We start from the raw sequence: 14,348 nt of genomic DNA, 5'->3' as shown, positions 1-14,348 counted from the left end.
TCGCCAGAAACAGTTTTACTTAATGCATATCTCCCAGTTTTCATACTGAACAGACAACGTATATATCCTACTTTTAAATGTCAGATGAACACTTTGGGCTAGGTTAAAAGGAGATGAATAACAGCATCGATTACTGTCCTTGTTTTATGGTTACAAAGTCAATTATAACAAGCCTATTGATTGAGTGGAAATATGGGCTGCCAGACAGATTTTTAAAATCTATTTAAAATGCTATGGGTATAATGTCATTAAGAATTCTAATTACTTAATGATGCAACCCAATGGCAAAAGGCAGTAGGCTGCCTGCTTGAGGTGATTCAACCACTGCACACATCTCCAACTCCCAATAATGATGCCTTTCAATGTGACTCAGCATTTGCATACAACTTATATGCATAGAACTATGGAATTTGTAGATAAATGGTCTAGTGAGAGTATCTTGATAAAATGAAAAACACCAGGGCCAACCCACATAGGACAGGTAACATGCCCAGGGAATCCAGCCAGTGAGTTCATTACTCTTTCTTTCCACTATGCTGCCTTGCCAGTAAAAATTTTAGCAAAATAGTATGTGTGTAGCATTTACATTACTCAAAATTACTGTTTTCACTTTCATTCACAATTTGCTTTGAGTTCTCGTTCCTCAACTTAGAAGTCCTTTGGATGTACTTAATATCAAAATAGTATATTGAAGAATATGAATAAATACTTTAAAATAGCCAAAATAATGTGTTTGCTCTAATATTCCCTTAACATGAGAACACTGAGCTAGCCTTAGTTCACTTTATGTATTTTCCTTAATAATCAGAACCATAACAACATGTGACGTTATACTTTTTCACTCATTCTCTTCAATCAGGGTGAAGCTAAAGCAGATTTTTCAAGTCTACATCCCTTCTAGCTATTTTTAGTCATTTGAATCCAAAGGTAAATTTTGCTAATTTCAGAAAAAATTTTTTTAAAAAAACATAAAAACCAAAGGATGTAATTTGTTAAATCAGATTCAGAAATGCTGTCAGAGAATAATCTTTTAATTCCAAAATTTATTTACAAAAATCTACTGGAGAGCAAAACTGGAATGGTGATATCAAAGGGTATTAACTGATTTGCTGACTCCATTTTTGCATAAACTCAGTCACGTGAGAGAGGTTCCTATGTGATATGCCCCTTTCATTGAATACTCAAGCCTATTAACAAATGCTTTCATGTGACTTAGTCCATGGAGATTTCTACTAATTGCCCTGTGCTTTTGACAGTTCCAAATACATATAACAATTGTTTATTATAAAAATGACTAGAAAGCAGTTGCTGCATGCCTTGAATCAGCCTAATGCATACTAGGATGTGCAGAGAATGGTCTATCAACCTACGTGATCATGCAGAAACAGGACCATAAAACAGACCCCTTCCCAATGCGAAGGAAGACATACTAGTCATTCTGCACTGTTAAATATGTAACCGGATTCTGACAATTGGTGCAAAATGTGAGGCTTAAAATGCACAGCTATTTTCAAAGTTCACTGACTTCTTATCACCAAAGAACAAAATGAAAGGGAAGCTCTCAAGCCATAATTATGCTGTAAGCTTCTGGGGGTAGAAAACATACCTATTTATCTTAGAACCTCCCACAGCATCTGCTGCCGTTCTGACATATAACAAGCACCTAATAGATGTTTATTGATTGTTCATGACTTGGTATTAAGGCTCACCACAGTGATTAAAATAAATTCTAAAACTGCAACAGTTACTTGAATAAATAAGACAGACACAGTGTGGTGAAATAGAAGTAACTGGATTTGGAACCAGACAACCTAGGGTTCAATCCTGGTCTGACACTAACTGGCTGTGTTACTTGAGCAGGTTACTGAGTCTCTGAGCTCCCAGCTCCTTGTCTGTAAAGGGAGGGTAATAATATCTGCTTTGCAGAGATGTTAGGGTAAAATGAAATGGTGTACACAGATCACCTAGCCTGGTATCTGGGATCAAAAAGTGCCAATGAATATAGCCAGGGTGATGTATTCACTAACTTAAAAAAAACAACACACCAGAGTATCCATCATTATAATTTTTAGTCTTTCTTTTCAAGCTGCATGCATCTTGACACACACTCTCTGTGACAACAGACATCTCTTTATTAAGTCAATGTCAAAGACCGACGGATGTGCTCCAGAGCAGAGGAAATAACTGTGGTAAGCAAAACATGAGAATGACTTGATGCAAAAAAACAAAGGTCTTTTTTTAAAAAAGAAAATATTCTGCCTACTTATTAATCAATTGTAGAATACTTGCACAGGTGCACTCTGTACTTATTAAACACACACATTTTCTATACTGTAAGTCCATTATTCCTTACCAGTAACTTCCAGTGGACGAAGGCATGTTGCATCCAAAAAGTAACATATGATGGACAGTATCCATGCTGGCACGAGGTTTGAAGTCAACTGTTAAGAGAAAATAATACATGAATATGAATACAAGTTATACTTCCTTGTACAAATGTCACAAGAGAGTATTCAACAGTTCAAACAGCTGTATAACAAAGATATTTTGATGCTCTTAGGACAGAATGCCCTGACTGTATTAATTGTCTTATTCCTTAGGATGAGCATGATTTGATCATTTAATTTAGTACGATAGTAAACTATTACCTAACAAAAAGAAAATAATGAGTTAGTAGGTTGAAACTACACATACACCCACGTACACTTTTAAATGGAAGGCCCCTTTTAAAGTGATGAGAGCATTATGTGGGTATAAATGAAAGCTCCAGGCTATGGATTTACAATATATTTTGTCCAGATATCAGAACACTGGATGCCATAAAACACACAGCACCACACGCACGAAACAGAAATCACAGTGAGGGGTCAAACCTGAGCAAAAGGAGTCATAATGAAGTACAAGCTTATTACCATCTTAAAATTACAGAAGCCACTAGGATATGATCTGGAGAAACAATTTACTAGAGAGGCGGAAAATATATCTTTATAAAAATACACAGATGACTGTCCAGGATGAGCGCTGTGCACTTGTTAAAGGGATACTGAAACTTACTCAATGTCCTTTCTCTTTTTCTCCTAATAATAGTGGTTGAAAGACATTAAAATAAACAAAAATCAGTTCAGAGGAAAAGCAAAGAAAGAAATCAAAGATGAGTATGCTATTATGGATGGTCAATATTGAGCACAAGCTCTCTTTCCTGATTTGAGTTGGGCTCCTCTCCTTTAGTCTGCATTCAAACTGCTGTCTTATGGGGCAGTTTACAAGTCACCTTTACACAGAAAAATGCTAAATAGCCTCAAATGATCTTAATTCTCAGGTATGTGTAAAACTGTATCTTTTAGCTCTTTTTGTCTGGTTGATAAAATCAATAAAGCATCCTTTGCTGCTAAAATATATATCCGAGGCATGCATATTTATAAAATGAAAAAAGTTCTACTATAGCACCATGACTTGCAAAATGTGGTTGATCAGAAAACATAGGCTACCTACTAGGAGATAACTTGATTTACAACTTTCAGGGAAAAAATAAAAAGCCTTTCATTTATTGTACTGGAAAGAAGAATTTAAAGTCTAAAAAAACACACCACATATCGTGAGATTTTTATACCACCATTTAAAAAACTAACAGGGGAAGGCTGGAATATGTACTTCATATAACCTGAGGCTTTGTTTTCTATTACAGAAGAACACAGTAAGCCTAGGAGATTAAAGAAGATATTTGGAAGGAAAGAATCAATTGGCAGTTACAACGGTTCACAAACCATAGAAAATCATATTGTTACCAAGCCTTAGTTTGTTAGCTAGAGAAACAGAAAGAAGAAGAGGGATTCTATCTCCACAAACTCTCAAGCTGAGGGCAGGCTCTGCTTCCTCTCTCCGATAATCCTCTTGGGATCGTCCCTGGCAGAAGGAAAACTGAAAAAGTCCTGAGGTAGGCTTTTTGTCTCTGTCTTTTTATTTTGGTACTAGAGGCCTGGCACACAAAACTTGTGCACAGGTACGGTCCCTAGGCCTGGCCTGTGATCAGGGCCATCTTCCCTGGCTGCTGGCAGCTGGTCCTACTCCCCACTGCCACCCACCCCCAGTTCCCTGTTCGCCAGTGGGCAATCGGAGCCTGTGGGCTGGGGGCAGCTCCTGTATTGAGCGTCTGCCCCCTGGTGGTCAGTGTGCATCATAGCGACCAGTCGTTCCACCGTTCGGTTGATTTGCATATTACTCTTTTATTATATAGGAAGGATGTGCCTCAGTGGTATGGGGATTACTTTGAGCTAAAGGCAACTGAGACCCTGCAGGCTCAAAGAAATTTCTGCCCCCCTCCCTTAACTGTCTAGATCAATTTAAATTAGGCCCATGAAGAGAGTCATTATCATAAATGACTTTCTACCTTTGTATATGGCAGGGCAAACTAACAACTGCTGAGCATGTGGTCTCCCTGCAATTACCTTCTGAAGCCCCAAGCTGCATTACTTCATCCATAGCTCAGACGTCTTATATACCCATATTTCCTGTCTGTCTATGAACCTAAATAGGGTCTCTGACTCTACATATGTAATTAAATATGGTCATTTTCTCTTGTTGATCTGTCTCGTGTCTAATTATTAGATCACTGAGAGTAGAGGACAGTTCTTCCTCCCCCGTGGAAACAGATCAATATCTTTAAGTGGTAGTAAAAGAAAATTCCTCAGAGTTCCCTTTCATAAACACTCTCACTGACTCATACATCCTTTCAAGATCTCAAGATCTAATTTAAATGCTAAGTAAATTATTAGTACAGAGTGAACACATGCACCCAACCAACGTTTTCATATCCTAACGGAAGAGTATATTGACGTATTTGCATTGTTACAGCTCAAAATTCAATTTATTGCAATTGAAAAATACCTCCCGCAAAAAGAATGTCATATCAAAATGTAAATCTAAAAACAACAGTAGATACATAAAATAAAGCAGGACTGGGACAATTTCATCGCAGGGGTCAACTGGGAAAAGGCTGGCTGACAGGTTCGTTTCCTGGGTTTCTCCATTTCTATGTATCATGTCTGGCTGAGCAAATCCAGACCCCGCCCTTCGCCAACAACAGCGAGCACCACTGAGTAGGCTGGGGCTCTCAACACTACACAGGACAGAATATGGAGAGATATTTCAAAAGCACACCTTCAAAGAAATCCCCCCTTCCTTCTTTTTCTCCCATCATACACCAAAGAAGTAAAGGATCCAAGGGGAAGAGCACTAGAGGCTAATAATGAAAACAACTGCACTTAAGTGTGTGACTCTGACAGGCAGAATAAACAAAGGCAGCCTAGGGATGGTGACAAACAGGCATTAACACAGCCTGGAGAGCATGCAAGGGGGTGCTATATCTGATGAGATTAAATGTGCCACCGACTCTTCTAACTCAATAATAAGATGACAGTTGTTTAATGGAAATGGTACTTCAATCTCAGTGGCTGTTCACAGTTCAGATTGCCTGAGGCAGAAGATCAGGGAAAATTTTATAGGCAAATAAGTGTGACTAAGTCCTGGGACCCAAATTCTCCTGAAGGACTAAAACTCCAGAAATAGTGACTCATGCATATTAATTAAAGGAAATATGATGACACACCGTGCACAGGTTGAAAGATTTCTCAAAGGATAATGCCATCTGAAATGAAAGACTTGAAAGTGTGTGTGTGGGCGACATATTGAGCAAAGAGATAACTGGGTCTATTTTCTGTAGTTCTAAGCAAAATTTGTTGTAACTGTATGAGGTTGTTGGGGATTTATGGCCTCTTTTAGCTAACATCAGACTACCAGCAGGGCCATAAAATACACTAAGAATGTGAACTAAGACAGAATTTCATTTAACTCTTGGCTTTCTAGTTTTCCTTTCCAATAAGATATCCGGATCTGCATGTCAACATTTGACATATCTTCCAGACCCAGGACGTGGAAAGACTTTGAAGAACACATATAGCCAAGTGGACGAACGAGCGATTAAGGAGCTATCCATGTACATATAACCAATCCTAAATTACCGCTGATAATGTGGAACACCCTCTTTAGCTAACGATACGCAGTAGGGGAATACCACAGGCCAGTGGTTCTCAACCTTCCTAATGCCGCGACCCTTTCATACAGTTCCTCATGCTGTGGTGACCCCCAAACATAAAATTATTTTTGTTGCTGCTTCATAACTGTAATTTTGCTACTGTTATGAATCATATGTAAATATCTGATATGCAGAATGCATTTTCATTGTTACAAATTGAACATAATTAAAGCATAGTGATTAATCACAAAAACAATATGTAATTATATATGTGTTTTCCGATGGTCTTAGGGGATCCCTGTGAAAGGGTCGTTTGACCCCCAAAGGGGTCGCGACCCACAGGTTGAGAACCGCTGCTATAGGCTTTGATAATTAACCTATGGAATAAAAAGGAATTGGTTTGCAGATGCAAGTTTGGATCTCCAGAACTTAGGCATTCTAGAATTACTGTGTGGTTTAGCATTAGAGATAATTGTTGTTAACTCTATTTCTTTTTTCCTCTAAGTGGGGAACATATTATATGCAATAAAACGTTTATTTTGCATACTGTGGATATTTTTCCATATTTCGAAACAATTTCTATCAATAGTACTTTTCCCTTGGTTTTGTGCATCAATTGCACCTTGTTCAAAATACAGGTGCCCAGCATCAATGAGAGGTCAGCCCTGCCCCTTCCTTTATCAATATTTCATTCAAGTCTCCCGAGGTCATTACAGGCAAGTGTACCTTTGAAAAGTTTCACAGGTGAATAACAGGGGATTCTGACTACAATCACCATTTTTAGTGCCTGAATATATTGCATAGTGTGAGCATGCTAAGAATTCAGTTCATTCATCTTAGTTAACTTGGACTGCCTTGCTCTTTTATGTGCATAGGACAAATAGTAAAAACAAGGTTTCTTTCAAAATAAATATATAAAAAATGTTCCTGAAGGTAAAAGTTAGTTGATCCTTTAGAATTGTTTCAATATTGAGAGAATAGAGAGGTGTAAGGTTTAAGAAACAATAATGTGAAGAAATTGTCATAATGAAAAAAATTACAGGCAGGCCTCCAAATTTTAGTATCACTCACATAGAAGTGTCTTTATTTCCAAAAAAAAAATAAAGATTATACTTCAAAAACCATTCTTAGGAACTGAAGATAATGCTCTAAATTGTAACTTAAGTGTAGGATATGATCAGCCTTAATGTGCGTCGTCTTGCAGTTGAGCCAAAAGGTTCAGAAAAATGTAAAGCTCACAGCATACTGCCCATTGGGCAGCATGTTAAAACCCCCGGCAATGGCAGATTATATTATCTTCTACCAGCGCCCCGTGTGCCCATAAAGCAATTCTACACAAGCAGAAAGACCTTTTGCTTGAACATTTTAATCAGAAAATTTAATAGAGAAATTGTCATTAACTCTCACTAGCATGGACAATAATACACAATTCAGAAAGCATCCTTAATGTGGTTTACAAGGACTTTAAGCTACTGTTGCCAAATTATCCAAGAAATAAGATACCCGAGAAAGTCTATAAATTGAACACAAATTAAAAATTCAATAAAATAACCCTTACTTACAAATAAATTTTAGCCCATGAGGGGGAGGACGACAGGAGTAGGCTGGAAGAGGTTAATGGGGGGAAAAGGAGGACCTATGCAATACTTTCAACAATAATGATTAAAATAATAATAAAAAAATAAAATAGAACTAGTTTAAAAAAAAGGAATTTTAGCACAAAAATAAAACTTCTAGATGATATACCTTTTAAAACTGAACTTCTTGGCATTTGCCAGAACCAAGGAAGTAATCCATAAATACACTATCAGTCTGGCTATGAAAGCTACAACAGCAGAAGCTCCATTAAGCTCAGTTTTTGTGATGTCACTCCTACCACAGTCCCCTATTAATTCCCTCCAGAACTGAATCCATATCCTCCCTCTTGCCTTTCCAGGTCATGCATGATATTGCACCTGTCTGCTAGCCCACCACGTTTCTAACATGACCGCTGCCAACCTGCATTCGCACTCACATCAGGCAGCCCATCTCACTTAAGGGCCAGAATCACTACCATTTACTGAGGGCTTACCCGATGCCAAGCTCATTTACTTCTCACAACCACCACAGGAGCGGTCTCTATTCCCTCCCACAAATGAGCCTGAGAGCGAGGCCCAGTAACTTGTCCTCGGCCATGCAGCTAGCAAGGAGTGAGGCTCACACTCCTGTCTGGCGTGCTCCTTCATTGCTCATACCATTGCCCGCCGGGATACTCTCCTCCCCTCTGCAGACCTTCCCTGATCCAGATCAAATCTTGCCCCTCTCTCTCTCTCAGGAAATTTTCTCTGAAGAGGAAAATTCATACTGATCTTTAGAGAAGTTGCCCCCCTTCCCCCATGAAATAGCTGAATCGGCTACTTCAGCATGACTGTCAAAGCACCACAAACCCTCACCACCGAAGGACATTTACACAGCAATTCCGATTCAAACCCGGGATTTCTGAATTGACCATTTTACTGGGAGTGGGAAATGGTGGCATTTTGATATTATTGCATTAAAACAACTATGTCCTATATACTAGGAGCCCAGCGCGCGATTGGAAATCCCACGGCGCCCACCCACCCGCCACCCTGCTTTGACACCCAAACCTGTCCACGCAGAGCTCTAGCGCGCCTGGCCCAGCCCCCAAACCCTCTGGCCTTCTCTGGCCGCTTCAGGCCCCGCCCTCAGTCCCTACAGTCACCTCGGGCTGGTCCTGCCTCGCTTCTGCCCCATCTCCAGAGCAACGCGGAGGCTCCACCCCATCATGGCGCCAAAGGAGGGTGTGGAAGCCTCCCGCCTGCTGCGCTGCGCTCCTTCCCCTGGCAGGTGGGTTGCGGGGCACTCAGGGTGTGAGTGGTGGGTGGTGAAGGACTGGTGAGGGGGGCTCTATGGGCTCTCACTCCTGCCCTCCCCAGCACAGGATGGTCCTGCCTCCTCTGGGCACCTCCCCGCTCCCGCCCTGACTCGGGAGCAACACCCCAGCTAATATGCTAATGACCTGGTCATTACCGTTTCAACCATTAGCATATAAGCTCTTTATTAGTGTATGTATATATATATATATATATATATATATATATATATATATATATATATATATATGGCATATAACATTATAATTGTTTTATGTGTACATCATTATTTGATATTTGTATATATTGTAAAATCACCACCAGAATAAGTCTAGTTAACATCCATCAGTTCTGTTTTGATAATCTCTAGATGTATCTAATTAAAAACTTTCCTAAATCTCAGCTATATAAAATACAATAAAATTCCTACTTCTCTCACCTCCCCTTTTTATTACTTGAGAAAACCCTGAGTTTTGTTGAGGGTCATGTTGGAAACCTGGGCATTTGGGTGACCTAAGGATAGAGGACATTTAAGAAATACTTTGAAACAAGGTCCAAAGAAGCAGCTTCTCCTTCATGATATGACCAAGCAAATTAGGTTTTGTCTATTCATCAGAGACCCTAGTATAGAATATCTTATTAGTGCTATCTCAGCTCTCTCCACGGAGCTTTAACTATGGAACTAGAACAGCTTCCTAAGGTGCCTGCTGGAAGGTACCCAATGGTCATGTGGGAGACAGAGACTACATTATTCATGTTGAGGAAAATCCTAGGTGGAAGCAAAAAGGTGACATGGGGATGGGGACTTACACTCACACACACACACACACACACACACACACACACACGCGCGCGCGCTTTTATTTACTGCTGTCAAAGCCATAAAATGTGGATATATGAGCATTATAACTGTGCCAGACCTTGATCTTTATAGTCACACTATGTACTAACCCATGAACATGATCAAAATTAAGTTGTCCCTGCAGGTTTTGAAGTATCTCAGTATCTTAACGTGTGCTTTGTTTAAGAAAGGCCACATTTGGAAATATTCAAGTATAACTGTGCAATTCTGCAACAGAAATTGTTCTACATTTAAGAGAGGAACCCAAGAAAACAAAAAGCAACAAATCATTAGATTGATTTCATCTGTTTCTACATTCCATGGCTTCTATCTCATTTGTATAGTGCATTTTGATAGATAGGGACTTGCCATCATTCACCAAGGAAAAGACACATTTATTTACTGGTCATCCATGTGAAGGAAAGCAAGTGAATGGCGATGACAGTCAAATTTCTTGGCTGAATGGGCTGCTGTCAGAGCCAATTCCTCTGAGTGTCTGTAAAACACCTTTTAGACAGCCTCACAGTTCAGTGGTCAAATGCAGATTTTATCAGATCTTCACCCATCCCAAGTCTGGAATTTTTTAGTAAAACAATAAACAAAAGCAATGCTCTAGGGAGAGCTATGATTTTGTTCAAAATATACAAATTATACTTATCTTCATTCTAGGATTTTCTCAAACACCCACTTTAATTCATACTTAATAATTCAACACAGACAAATGAACACATCAAATACAGTGTATGCTCATATGTAAATATGAAGGCAATGTACATATAAGTTCCATGACAACTATGATGGTGTTTTCTCAAAATTAAGAAGTATGTTTATACTAGAGGCCCAATGCACGAAGATTCGTGCAAGAATGGGCCTTCCTTCCCCTGGCCGGCACCGCCTTTGCTCTGGCCAGAGCCACCTTTCTGACTTCCCACGCTGCCCAGAGGCCCTGAGCAGCTGGGGCGGTGCAGAACGCCTGGGTTGACACCATGGCAACAACACAAGCATCCCGCCCCACTCCTGGCGCTCGTCGCCTGCATATGCAAATTAATCCGCCATCTTTGTTGGGTTAATTTGCATATGCACTCCTGATTGGCTGGTGGGTGTTGCGAAGGTATGGTCAATTTGCACATTTCTCTTTTATTAGTGTAGATATAATGAATTACCTAATTAGTCACACAACCATAAAGCCCGATTTATGATTTTTTTCAAATGCAACTTTGGTTTTTAACACTATCAAGAGACTGTTTTAGTCTTAATAAGCAATCTGAATTGTACTCTTCCTTTTGTGATTTCCCCCCCAGAAATCTGAAAAGCAAAAGAAGAAAGTCCTTTTCATATGTTCTGACATGCGTAGTCATGCCTTCCAGAATTCTGCCAGGCTGGGGTTTCCTTGAATTTGTGTCACACCTCACATCCCCGTTAACTGGCACACAGCAGAATTTATGAACAAGTGGCTTTTCTTAAAAAAAATACATATTTCTTTACATTCAAACGAGAATATAAGTTAAGGCAAAAAGGTAAATTGGCTACTATTCGATATGTTGTTGCCTTAGAAAATGGCCAAACAAACGAAACACTTTTTCAGTGTTCACTCGTGTATTAAGCAATTACTGAGTCCCTACACACCCTGTGGCACATGTCCTGCTAGCATTCAAAAATTTTAAAGGCATAGATAATAAAAGCAGAAGGTATAAAGTGAAAAAAGTGACTTAAGAAATGAATAAACAAAGTATTATAGGTCTTTACAAGTCTTCATTTCCAATGATAAGGCACCCTGCAACCTAGAATTTAGGACAACCCACAAAAAGGCTTCATTCATGAAAAAGCCTTGGTTACCACTACCAAACTTTCACTTTGGGAGTCGGGAAAAGTTATGTATGATCACTCTCCCAACATACAATCTAAACATGCAAGCCCTTTTCCTTTTGCAAATCTTTAAGATTTCATGTGTATTGGGTTTTATTTCATAAGATGGTTCTTATTTCTTTCATGAGTTTTACTTACTTGTGGGCAAAATTGACCAGTGTGTTCCCAGTAGGGAGTGAAGGTAAGGGAATGAAAGAATAATTATATTTGATGTGAGGAAGACAGAGATGTGCTAGTACTGTATTTCAGTTCCATCTATCCACTTGATAACTTATTTTCTTTCTTCCCTGTACCACTCTCTTCACACCCAAATCTGTTAGGATTTAAATGGCATACACATAGGGTAGCAAGCAAAAAGCGAGGGCATGTTCCTTAACCTCTCTGACTCTGTTTCCTCTTTGGTAAAATGGCTTAAAAATACGGTGTCTGGCAGGCTATCGGTAAACAAGGGCTGGTGGTGGGCTGATTATATGAACACAGATTCCATACAAACTATTGTCCTAACACCAAACTGAATCAAGAACGCTGATGTTCCCGTCTCTGTTTCTCTAACTCTGAAATGGGACTAACTTCAGGGTCATCCTAAGAATTAATGAGATAATATATGCAACATTTCCTTTAACTTAATCCCTTATATAAGTAATTTGTGGTACTTCTCTTTGGTTTTCTATTTTAGGTGCCTCCACCTAAATTTCTGTGGTTGTTGGATTATGCAAATAATGGTAATCACAAATCACCTGGGGGTAGTACATTAAAGGACTCACATTGAAAATGAAACAACGGTTTACAAAAAGGGACAAAATCTTTAATATTCATACAATCCTCCTAGCCATAAAGAGAAGAAATACTAAAATGACTTATTAATCGTATAAGATCCTTTAAGGACCTTAGAACTGGGAACAGTTTAATCTTAGAAGAGAGTTGCCTGAGAAGATGCAGAAATGTTTAGTACCCTGGTTCTACAATAACCCTTTATGTGTCTCCTGTGAGTATTTTTCTTGACTGAATATATTCACTTGTACTTTTCAATTTTAAATTATGTAAAAGCAAACACATTTATATTAAGAGAGCAAAAACATATTCCAGGACATATATTTATAGTCCTTAGCTCTGAAATCATGTACCACTACTAACCTCCAGAAACAAACCAGTAACCAGTATTAATGTGAGACCTGTGGTTCTGTTGTGAAACATGACCTTCATGTTAATACAGGTGTGCAGAGTGGCCTTCGTTCAAAGCAAGTGTGAAACAGGAGGAAGCAAGACTATCTCTGAACTTGCACAGAGAAAACATAAAATTAGTAAGGAAAAAAACCTTCACGTAAAATTCTTTTTATGAGTAACTAGAGGCCTGATGCACGAAATTCATGCAAGGGACTTGGACCTCACAGCCATGGCGGCTACCTCGGCCCTCGCAGCTGCGGCTTTGTCTGGAAGGTTGTCCGGAAGGATGTCCAGAAGGTTGTTCCACTGCCTGGTCTAATTAGCATATTGCACTTTTATTATTATAGATTATTATTTTCTCACAGACTGCCAAACATGTGGCTATGAAATGAGATTTTTAATATTGACATTTTAATTAGTTATACCTAAATCACATTTGGTGTTGCTCAGCATACTACAATTAGGAATCTAAATTACTTTTCTGTCTCTAGAGTTAAAAAGTTCAGGATCTGGGAACACTGTCCTAACTTTTTTCTTGATGATGTTTAATTATTACACAGAATAACAGCAATCAGGCAATGGTCAACTTCTGTCAACTTCCCAAGGTCTAATTTTCATCTTTTTCCTCCATTAACCATGGAGGAAATTCTGTTTAGAGAGTTTGTTACAGGTGTATTTTCTGTTGTGATTACCACCAACGTATGTGGGGGGGAAAATAAAGGTACACTGCTCTGGCCTTACAGGTCTACAGTGCATATTCCTGTTAGGAGCACCTCATGGAAACTCATCCTCCACTGGCTCCAAGGCTACTATACACATTGTATAATCCAAGTAATAGCTGCTTCAGACAGCCCACTTGAAGATTAGTTTCAAGAGACCGAAGTACAACCCTCATTATCATCACTTTCTATCCAAAACCAACAATTCAAACCAGAAAAGTGAAGTAGGAGGAAAAAACAAATCCATGAATAATTTGCCAATCATACCTCTTCCCTAAACAGTTAAGAGTCTGCCATAAGGCAGGTCTAAATTAAAACAACCTAGATGAAAACAGATGGTGCTTTGTCATTTTCCTATTTCATTAGAAGATCCAGTTAGGGAAGGGCTTGTCATTTACAAGTCCTCTTATTCTGTAATACAGACAACAAGAACAACATTCCTTCCGTCCTCCCACCATTCCTCCTCTCTCTCTCTCTCTCTCTCTCTCTCTCTCTCTCTCTCTCTCTCTCCCTCCCTCCCTCCCTCCCTCCCTTCCTCCCTCCCTTCCTCCCTCCCTTCCTTTCTACCTTCCTCCTTTCCTCCCTTCTTCCTTCCTCCCTTCCTATCCATTTACCTGTCTAACAGGTAAAATATTACATTCTCCAATGTTGATTCTAAGTGCATTCGATTTACAGCATGACCCAGCAAGTAAATAAACAGTCTGTTGAGTGAAGCAGAATTAAGCATCCAGCCACAGACAGAAAGTCAATACAATACAAATGGGACCACATGGTATTGGCAGCCATTGACATCTGCATGCAACTGCTTAACTACTATTACTCATGCATCTCTCCAGATACAGTTTGTAATCCTA

At 39.2% G+C, this 14,348-nt stretch overlaps 1 protein-coding gene across 1 annotated transcript in view; it reads right to left on the bottom strand.

Moving 5' to 3' along the window:
* PAM (peptidylglycine alpha-amidating monooxygenase) overlaps nt 1-14,348 on the bottom strand; it is a 272,140-nt gene that overhangs the window by 100,631 nt on the left and 157,161 nt on the right. The window contains exon 6 of the mRNA XM_081089059.1: nt 2,354-2,441. Coding sequence (XP_080945185.1) covers nt 2,354-2,441 — 88 coding nt within the window. The remainder of the gene's footprint in view (nt 1-2,353; nt 2,442-14,348) is intronic.

This window comes from Myotis nattereri (genome assembly GCF_964212035.1).
Source record: "Myotis nattereri genome assembly, chromosome: 4".
In the NCBI taxonomy this organism is placed as follows: domain Eukaryota; kingdom Metazoa; phylum Chordata; class Mammalia; order Chiroptera; family Vespertilionidae; genus Myotis; species Myotis nattereri.
The sequence above is the reverse complement of the archived record's forward strand: the minus strand, read 5'-3'. Positions and strand labels throughout refer to the sequence as shown.